The 10,986-nt window shown below is 32.8% G+C and overlaps 1 protein-coding gene across 1 annotated transcript; it reads right to left on the reverse strand.

Annotated features, from left to right (window-relative positions):
- Positions 1–1,565: 1,565 nt before the first annotated feature.
- On the reverse strand, positions 1,566–5,699 carry LOC132274477 (wall-associated receptor kinase 2-like). The gene is made up of 3 exons (XM_059775744.1): positions 4,824–5,699; positions 4,568–4,735; positions 1,566–2,968 (listed from the first exon to the last, which is right to left on the reverse strand). The coding sequence occupies exons 1-3, from the start codon at positions 5,671–5,673 to the stop codon at positions 1,770–1,772; spliced, it is 2,217 nt and encodes a 738-aa protein (XP_059631727.1). The 5' UTR covers positions 5,674–5,699; the 3' UTR covers positions 1,566–1,769.
- Between the last annotated feature and the right edge of the window lie 5,287 nt (positions 5,700–10,986).

Genomic DNA, 10,986 nt, shown 5'->3' on the forward strand with positions numbered 1-10,986 from the left:
AGATGGCGTCGGCGAGCTATCGCGTGTGACGGCTAATATGTTTAGCCCGGCGAGTGATTGATGCCGGTGACGGCTGTGTGCAAGGATTCCTTAATGATAAAAGAAAGATGAGAGAGAAAAAGAGGAACAATAAGAATCCACTTTACCAAAAAAAAAAAAAAAAAAAAATTACTTACCTGCACTGCCATGTGTATTCTGCCAAAATCATCGGCCCATCTACCACGACCCTTGTTGGGAACCCATTTCTTTTACTATTATCCAATCACACAATACGAATAGAGTTCGCAATTCATGTGAACCATATGACATGAGAGCACGTTGGTATTTTATAAAGGCAAAGCTTGAATTTAAGAATTCTAAGCCCAATGGGCCAAAAGGAACAAATGTACAAGGACATACTAGCACAAAACATGACCCAAAAGGCCTAAAATAAGCAACTGAAATCAATCAAGTTGAAATTCAGTTGCTACTGGTTTTTCTCGAACCTTAAAGAATTAATCTGGCGGACAAGGAGGAAGTCTAGGATCATTCTCCCCATTTTCCCACTCTAGGGTTTAAGAAAGCTTCCATTCGAGTTCGCAAAACCCTAGATTGTAATTTGCCCCTAATCTTGTGTAATACAATATTCTTCCATTCACTATAGTGTCTGATACAAACTATGAGTGATTTTATGTTTTTGTTGTTTCAAAATCTTTAATCCTCGTTTTTTTTTTTTTTTTAATGGACAACTAACACCAATAGGTGTTGTATTTTAGATTTGCGTATTAGTTGAGAATGTTGTAGAGCTCTGAGGTGATATCTAGTGTTACTTGGAATAGGGGAGTATGGGCTTCATGATCTTGTGCTGTTGGAGTAAGTTCTCATTTATTATGTCATCTTATTTCTTCTCTCTCGGCCAAGTTCTTATACCTTATATCAATCGTATAACTATATGTTGAGAAAGATATATTAATGGAAGAGTGATAGATTGATTGTATATGTTGAAAAAGATATGTTTAGTAGCATAGATAATGCAATGTTTGTAAGATATGAAAACTCATCAAGAACAATTGTAATTAAAGGTACGTGCTCAATGAAATTATCAATGAAGATTAAAGTATTTTATTTTTGTTTATTATGATAGTTTGGAAAGAATTTATGTTATTGTTGTTTAACCACCCCTCCCAAAAGAATTATCACACTCTTTTTGAATACTACTTTAGTTAATAATAGGAGAAACATTTTTCATATCTCCTAAGCCAATTTTGCTGCTTGTTGGAGAAATAATCTGATTAAGAACCCTCCAGGGATGTAAATTAGTTAATCTTTCAAAAAAAAAAGCTTTTGCTAAAAGTAATTTTACAACGAAGTTACATCACAAAATGTTCCTACAAACCACAATGAAAAGTTCATTGCTAAAGTTCACTCTTGCAACAGATCTGATCACTTTAGGTTGCAGCAAAACACATTCACACACTATAGGTATAGAAAACACCATATTAGTGCGTCTGCCTAACAATTACCCAATTACTTAAGAACACACAAAAAAAAAAAAAGGGAAAAAAAAAAAAAAAAAATTCTACAGATAAAGAAAAAAGACTGAAAATCAAATTTTAGAAGTCATTGCAAGCAGATAACTACGCAATTAGCTACACATCTTTCATGCACAACAGGTATAGATGCTGATCATATAGCAAATTAGGACATCACTAGGCACTCCAGTCATAGGATAGGGCACAGTCGCAGTACACACCTTCAATGAAGATGCATATGCACAAATGGCAAAACAATCACCTCCCACCATCTAATGGCAGAACAATATGCTCCCTAGTGCTATCATATGCACCTGTTGTGTTACCGGTACTTTCAATTCCGAAAGTGTTTGATGTGTCTCCTAGTAGGCACTCAGTCTCTTCCGAATTCAATTCACTGTTAACCCATGGATGCTGCTCCATTACTCTTAGTCCCTCCAGTTCCATTGCTACTTCTTTCATACTAGGTCTTTCTTCCCCATTTACTCGTAAACACTTCTTTGCAAGAACAGCAACCTCTTTGAGTTGCTCAGTATTTCCCTCCTGAACTATCCTGCGCTGAAGAACTTCAAACAAGCGATCTTCTTTCAACGCAGAAAGAAAATAAATAGCTAGGTTTTTCTCCTCCTCTGGCCTGTCAAAGGAGATTGCCTTCCTTCCCGTTAGCAACTCTACAAGGACAACCCCAAAGCTGTAAACATCGCTTTTCTCCGTCAATTGACTTGTCTGCAAGTACTCAGGGTCTAAGTATCCAAGAGTTCCTTGCACCAATGTGGATAGCTGCATTTGATCAAGGGGCACTAATCTCGATGCTCCAAAGTCGGACACTTTTGCAGTGTAATTTTCATCCAAGAGTATGTTTGTTGGCTTGACATCTCTATGGATGATAGGAACCGAAGCTGCAGAATGCAAATAAGAGAGAACTCCAGCAGTTTCTGCAGCAATCCTTAGACGAGTTTTCCAGGAAAGTGGAGCCGTCTTACTTTCATTATGTATGTGGTCATGGAGAGTTCCATTCGTGATGAACTCATAAACTAATAAAGGAACTTCTGTCTCCAAACAACAACCCAAGAGCTTGACCACGTTTCTGTGATTGATTTGGGATAGTACAATCACCTCATTGATGAATTGTTGTATTTGGCTTTGATTCACTATTTTGGATTTTTTGATGGCAACTACCCTGTTATCTATTAAAGTTCCTTTGAAAACTGTACCATAACCTCCTCGTCCAACAATCTTGTCATCACTGTAGTTGTCAGTGGCCTTTTTGAGCTCCTCTGCTGTGAAAATTTTTGCTGTTTCGGTAGACCCTTTCTGTCTAGAGAGTTGTTGTTGCAACATTAGACCACCATTTTGCTGAAAGAACTTCTCTTTGAGCATAATGAGCTTTCTTTTCTTGAGTCCCAAATACAGCAAAGTGAAACCCACAAGTAGAACTATAACACTTATTGCAGTACCTGCATTTGAATGATTATTGTAAGAATTTTCAGACTTTTATTTACTCAACTAGTTGATTGTCCAGAACGTAGAGCATTTCAGAGAACTTGAAATCAGAACGAAAATGCTTGTTCCACTCATCCTAATAGATAATGGATTAAGCACACAAATCACTAGTTTAGTTGAATAAAGATAAATTCCTTTGCAGTGTTGGTTTTGGAAGTAAAATTGTAACATGTTCTGCAATTTGACTCAGACAAACCAACGAGGTATATTCTGCTTGAATCTGAGTTAGTCTTGATCATATTTTAAATTTCACTCTTGCCCATTGCATGGGAGACTGACTCTTTTCTTTTTGTTATAAATAGGGTAAAGTTCCATTTTATATATATATATATATATATAGGGTAAAGTTAAAAAAAAAAAAAAAACTTTTGCCTTTTGTAAATTGTCTCTTGAACTACAAATTGCCCATTGAACCATTAATTTATTTATACCATTTACCTTAATTTTATTATTAGGATCAATTTATAATTAAAAAAAAAAAGATTTGTAACTACCATTTTTTAAAATGATTAACTTATTATTAAAAATTTATTATTTATAAAAAATAAAAATAAAAAACTTATTGAACTGAGTTTTAATTTTTTTACCGTAAAAAAAAACCTTCTTAATTTTTCATACAATATATTAATGAAAAATTAATAAATTACTTAAATAAAATATATGTTCATTTTCATGCAATATATTCATGAAAAATTAAGAAATTATTTAAAATTTTCTACTTAAGATTTTTATTTATACAATTAATTTAAAAAACTAAAGGTAAATTTATTTAAATTTAATGGTGAATATGACTTCAAATTAGTATTAATATTTTTCATAATTTATTTTAATTAGAAAAATATATTAAATGTAATTAATAAGAATTGCATTATGGGCATTTAATGAAATATACTTTAGGCACCAACGGGCCAGTGGCCTAGCGATATCAGTCCCTTACTTCTCAAAGGGAGGTTCGAATCTCATAATAGACATGTGTGTGTGAGTACCAACTAGGAATATATATATATATATATATATATATATATATATATATATATATATATATATATATATACTCTAGCCATTGGGGCATTTTGCAACAAAATGTAATAATAGTTCAGGGAGTATTATGTGTAAAATATACTTCAAGGGGTTATTTGCAAATTCAAATATAGTTTAAGAAGGTTTTTTGCACTTTACCCTTTAAAAATATTTTCAAATTGTTTTTTTTTTTTTTTCTTTTTTCTTTTAATGGCAAGAAACATACACCACTCACACATCAACTCTGTCCCTTTGAAAACTTAAACACTCACCATCTACTTTAAAAGATAAGAGAGATACAACTAGACCCTTAGTTTTCAGGTTATTGCCAACCACCAAAAAAATGGGACAAAAAACTTATCTTACATGTAAAATGTTTCTTACAGAAAATATTCATTTTAGAATATATATATATATATATTACATTGAAACTAAACTACACATTTGTTTGAGAAATATTATTGGAAATTTGGAATTCCTCTACCATTAGAAAAATCACATTTACTTTTAGGATATTAAGCCCAAATGTTTACCTAGAGCAATCTTAATTACCAATAGTTGATCAACAGTGCAGCCAGTGCCATTTTTTATGCCGTCTCCCTTGTACCACTTGGGACAAGAACACTTGTAACTCCCGGCTGTATTCTCACATTTCTTTTCACACGGATTGAGTACTGTTGGATCATTACATTCATCTATATCTGCAGTACAATAAAAAGAGAAGTAAATCACCACATAAAATTAGCAATGAACAGACCCAATAATTACATGAATATATATGATAGATACCTTGGCAACCATTAGGGAGATAAGGGTTTCCACGGTAACCCTCGGAGCAATTGCAACGGTACCCAGCGTCATAATCAACTTCATAACAGTTGCTATTATCTTTACATGCATATCCAGAGGAGTTTCTAGCAACTTCACATGTCTCATTTCCGATTGACCAATCAACCACCACTGGAAGCTTTTCTACATTCTTTAAATCGCTAAGATAGTTTGAGGAAAAGTTGAACTTATCCTCTTCAACAACAAAGGCAAAACTGCATCGGCTGAAATTCCACACTCTTGTATGATTGTTGTAGCTTTCCAATGTCACTTCATAATATCTTACTCCTTTTGGGATCGATGTTTGGCAACAACCAATTCCAGAGCAGGACCCATTGGTGACATAGTCTATGCTGTCACATATGGACATGCAACCACTCGCGTATTCATTCTCTCCTAGGTAACCACGAATGGTCGCGTAAGTGTCACAACCAATTGCTGTGAACTTGTTTCGGGTACTAGAAATCCTGAATTTGGACAACCTGAGCCAGTGTAGGTTATATGAGGCCTGTCTACCTGACTGCTCGTAGCAGTTATAGGCTGTAGACTGCAAGATTTGCAGCTGACCATGGAGTGAAATGTTGGTGACAGCAATACGACTTTTTGTTAGGAAAGGCTTGGGAGGATTGGTAGTGTCGTTACAAGTTATGAGAAATGCACGGTTGTAGTAGCAGCCCGGCTTTGTGCCAAATGGATATGGGATGCTAAGGTTGCCACAGCTGTCTTGGCAACCTGGTTTGGCTTGAGCACTTGCTGGTGCTGCCATGGCTGCTACTAGAGTGACCAGCAGAAACTTTCTTAGCGAATTCATGGGGGCCACTTTCTTTGTGAGGCTAGATGAGATGTTTGTAATTTGGAAAACTTGTAATTGTTATTGCTTATCTTATAGAAAAATCTTTCAATGACGACCAAGCGCAAGACGATAAAGATGTTGCCATGTGGTGTCACCATCCTTTCGTGGCAACTTCCTCTGCATAACAGTAGAAGTCCTTCCGAAAACTTCATTTTGGGTGAGTCAATGTGGGCTCTCTCTCCTCCGTGTTCTGATCTCCAATAGTATCATAACAAGCTAATTAACAATACTATTTAAAATTTGAGTTAGACTAGTTTTATAATTCTTTTCTAACTTTTCATTTCAAAAGAGTGTAAAGGACATGCAAAATATAAATAAAGAAAAAAATACATATGCTCGAATTTCTAAGTCTAGATAGGTTTCACTTTAAGTCATTCAATGCATTAGAAATTCGACAGAGATGGGGTGTCACCATCCTTTCATGGCAACTTCCTCTGCATAACAGTAGAAGTTCATATATAAACACATACGTGTTTACAAATAAAAATTAAATTTTATTATTTTGAACGTGTAGATGATGTTTTTTGAATTTTTCGTCGACACTTTTTGAGACACTTTGTCAATACTTATATCGACACTTTTTGACATTTTTAATATAAATTTAATCGTTTATCTTGAAGTAATAAGAACACGATACAACATGTATCTTAGGATGTCTTGCAACTAGTAAAAAACGAACATAATATAGGTGTGATTCCAATTAATTCATCAAGTAATTATGAATTATGAGATCTTGCTTTGTCTTTCCTCAGTTTTGAGGGGAAGGACTGATTGTTGTTCTATATTTTTCATCTTTCTTTTTTTCATATATGTATATATAAGAACAAAGGTAACCTGATTAAAAGGGTTACTATTTGATAAAAATATTATTTATTATTAATTTTTTTTAAAATAATTATTTTTAGACGGTATGAAACCATAAAAAATGTTGACTCCAGAATTTCTAATGCATTTAATGTATTAAGATGAGATCCATCTAGACTTGAAAATTCGAGCACAAGCTATTATTTTCTTTATTTATATTTTGTCCTTTGCAATATTTTGAAATGAAAAGTTTAAAAATTATTAAAAAATTAGTCTAATTCAAAATTTTAGAAGTATTATCAATTAGCTTGTCTTGATACCATTATGATACGTTTGGTGTATAGGAATGAAATACTAGTGGAAATGGAATGGAATGGTCATTCTCATTCTATTGTTTGGTTGTAAATATGACATGTGTAGGAATGGAATGATAATAACCATTCTAGTGTTTGGTTGGACCAATTTAAAATTTAGAATAGAATAAATTTCTAATTGAATTCTCCAAAATATCCCTTTTAATAACAAATAAATTAAATTAACAAAATAATATTCTCTAATAATTTTTTAAAAACAAATGGTGGCAGTGGTGGTGGTGGATGGTGGAAAGCGGTAGCGGTGTAGGTGGTGGTGTTGGAAGGCGGAGGTGGTGGCAATGGTAGAAAGTGGTGGCAGCAGTGGTGGTCGTGGAAGGTGGCAGCGGTGTTAGTGGAAGGTGACAATGGTGTGGTGGTTGTGGTGGAAGAAGATAGTGGTGTGACTATGGTGGCGGTGGAAGACAGTGGAGGTGGCGGCGGCGGCAGTGGTGGAAGGTGGTGACGATGGTAGTGGTGGCGGTGGTTGCGACGGTAGTGGTGGTGGAAGGTGTTGGCGGAGGTGGAAGGTGGCGTTGGTGGTGGCTGTGACGGCAATGGTGGTGGAAGGTGGTGGCGGAGGTAGAAGGTGGCGGTGATGGTGATGGAAGGTGGTAGATGGCGATGGCGGTGGTGGAAGGCGGCGGCGGTGGTGGAAGGCGGTGGCGGCGATGGTGGTGGTGAAAGGTGGTGGTGGAAGGAGGCGGCAGTGGTGTAAGGCTGTCGCTGTGGTGGTGGTAGTGGTGAAAGGTGGTGGCGGTGGCGATGATGGTGGTGGTGGAAGGCAGTGGTAGTGGTGGTAGTGGTGAAAGGCGAAGGTGGTTGGTGGTTTTTGGACTTGGAATATGAGGGTTTTTTGGGAAGTCAATTTTTTTAAAAATAATTACTTGGGAATGGAATGGCCATTCCATAGGTTTAGTTGTGGAATGGATTTTCATTCCAATAGAATGGCCATTCCATTCCATTCCTGTACACCAAACAAAGGAATGGTTGGAATAGGCATTCCATTCCATTCTATTCCTGCACACCAAATGTAGCATTAGTGGATATGAGAACACAGAAAGATAGCTTTGACTCACCCAAAATGAACTCTTTGGAAGGACTTTTATTGTTATGCAAAGGGAAGTTGCCATGAAAGGATGGCGACGACAATTAGTGGATTGAGAAACAGTCAAAGCGCCCTCATGACAAATTAAACTTGCTCTTTTTGTTGTCAATTTACTTGTAGGACTTGAGGAATTAAAGTCTATTGGGACAAAAATTTCTAACAACCTAACCAACTCAAACACGTTAATTTTTATTAACTTCATCGTATAATTTCCTATACTCATAACCAACTCAACTTCATTAGATTATATATATATATATATATATATATATATATATATATATTATCCTTTACAATTTTTTTACTTTATAGAGTTATACACACACACCTCCACTAATGTGCATCACACGTGGTTTATATATATATATAAATAATTTTGCATTATTATTAAAGAACATAAATTATAAATAACATTTTGAAATATAAATAAAATTATTATTTAAAAACATATTATTTATTGAAATAAATAACATTAAAAAAATTTTAAATTAATTATAAAAAAATAAATGTAAAAATAATTTTTTATATTGAAATTTTAATGTATGATTTTCTTAGTATATTTTAATATAGAATTGTTGTTATGTATTTATTGAAATAAATTATATATTTCATTCTCTAATTAAATTTCCTTTTATTTCATTTCAGTATTTTCAATTACTATATTATTATTCGTAGTATTTCTCCGCTGATTAGATTTTCTTTTATTAAATTAAGTTAATAAGTTTTAATATTATATACTTTCTTCTCTAATTAGATTTTCTTTTATTGAATTTTAGTAATTCAATTTTTAAAAATGATATATTTCCTTCTGTAATTATATTTCCTACAATATATTATTATTATTATTATTGGCATTTCATTCTTGAATTCGATTTCCTTTCTGTATTTTTTTTCTAATTGAATTTTAGTATTTATTAATACTATATTATTATTATTTCTATTACTATATTATATATTTCCTATTACTATATTATAATTATTTAACTAGATTTTCTTTGTTTATTTTTTTTCTAATTGAATTTCAGTATTTCTTAATACTATATTATTATTATTACTATTTTCTTTTATTATAAAATAATTTACTGAAACTCTTTAATATATTGAAGCACAATAATGTACTCAAACATTTTGTACTTTTAATAATAGTATAGATATATCTTCAATTTTTTTTTTTATCCAAGTACCAAAAAGATTGAAAGGGCAAACTAGATTTTCATGAATTAATATTGAATCTTTTGAACATGTCAAATATTAGTACCAATACCAAAACGCTAAGGCTTCTTTTGGATTCATAGGAAAAAAAAAAAAAAAAAAAAAATGATAACATTATGATGTAGGACAAAATTCTGAACAGTTCTGCAAGTTCATTTTTCACTAGAATGGAGTATTTTTTGGGTGGAAATTAACGACGCATTAAGAAAAATTCACTAACTTTAGCTTTTGGGAGATGTTAGTTTTCAACTGAAAACCTTATTTTAGGGCTTCAAAATCCCATTTTATTGTCTTATAAGAGGCCTGTTGATTATTTTGAGATTTTGGTTCGAGCCCTTATCGAAGTTGAAATGCTATGAGATTATATATTTAGTAGTTTTTATTGATTAGGTTTTGTTTTCTATTTTTTTTTTTTCAGAATTTTTTAGAGATAATTTATTTTTAGGCTTATTTCTAGGATGAGTTTCCTTATATTTTTAGTTTCTTTCTAGTGTTATATTTTCTCTATAATAAATATGTATATACTGCAAAGAGAATTCAACCAGTTAATAATATTTTAATTGATTTGCAATTTTTATTCAACTTTATGGATTCAAAGTAATCGTTTTCGCCACGTCAAAGAAAGGAAATGATAGTAATAATCTTTACTCATGTTTGGATAAATAGGAGAGAAATAAATAAATAAATTATAGTATTCTTGTTTGAATAAGATACATGATAGAAAATAAAAGAAATAATAATAACTAAATTACTATCATACCCTTTTAATTAGATATGACATGAGTGAAATAACAATTTCCACCATCTAATTGTTAAGGGCAGTTTAAAAATTTTAAAATATTACTTAGCCCACTATCATTTTCCTTCCAATCTTTTAATGTCCGGAAGGAGAGGATAAGGAGGAGTTTAAACAACCCCAACACAATCTAAATTATTCTTTCTTGTCTTCTTATACAATTTTCACTTTAGTAATAGTAAGTGTTTTTGTTTCTTTATTAAATGAAATGTCCCCTTGAAATTTCCTATTAAAGGTATCAATTTTGGACCCAATATAATAACTGTTCAATATATATAGTTATTTACTTTAATTTATGTAATTTTTAAAAAATTTAAAAAATGTCCCTATGAAATTCTCTCTTTCTAAAAAATTCTCTAACTTTTTTTTTCTCTCTTTTACTTTTTTTTCTTATTTCAAGGTTTTTGATCCCTTCGAAAAAATTTCACTCACTTTCTTCAATACAACCCTAATTTTCCTCTTCAACGTTCTTTCATTTTTTTTTTTCTCTTCTTAAATTTTTGGGCAAATTACACAAAAGACCCCCTAAGTTTTCAATTTGTACACGTAGATAGAAGATGGTCATAATATAACAGAAAGGTTCAAATTAACTATTTGTGGTTAGTGGTTTGATATGAATTTACATTTTTGTAAAAAAAATTATGTATTATTAAAAAAAATAAAAGATAATCATTTGTGACTCAAATCCAACCACAAACCACATAGCCAAATCCAACCACAGAACCACATCAATCCTCTGTTCTCTCTCTAATCTAATCATGCGTTTCCAAGGAGATGAAGAAGTTGGGATGACGCCGAGCCAAGTCACCGGAAAATCATCCATGTTTTGGTACAATTCGCACCTTGTTCAGGTGGGTCTTATCGGACTGGTGTGTTTCTGTTGCCCTGGCTTGTTCAATGCCCTATCAGGTATGGGCCCCTTGCAGATGTTGGGATTGTGCTTTACCGGTGATGACGCAAGTGGGTTTGTACTGCCGACGGCAAGAGAACTTACCGGTTAT

This window comes from Cornus florida, unplaced genomic scaffold (genome assembly GCF_030987335.1).
Source record: "Cornus florida cultivar Cherokee Brave unplaced genomic scaffold, ASM3098733v1 CherokeeBrave_3.0.0_Hap2_Chr09, whole genome shotgun sequence".
NCBI classification, from domain to species: Eukaryota; Viridiplantae; Streptophyta; class Magnoliopsida; order Cornales; family Cornaceae; genus Cornus; species Cornus florida.

Coding starts and splice junctions, on each gene's coding strand:
- LOC132274477 (XM_059775744.1), bottom strand. CDS start 5,673: ATGAATTCGCTAAGAAAGTTTCTGCTGGTCACTCTAGTAGCAGCCATG. Junction 4,736..4,823: donor TCTCCCTAATGGTTGCCAAG/GTATCTATCATA, acceptor ATTGTACTGCAG/ATATAGATGAATGTAATGAT. Junction 2,969..4,567: donor GGTAATTAAGATTGCTCTAG/GTAAACATTTGG, acceptor ATTCAAATGCAG/GTACTGCAATAAGTGTTATA.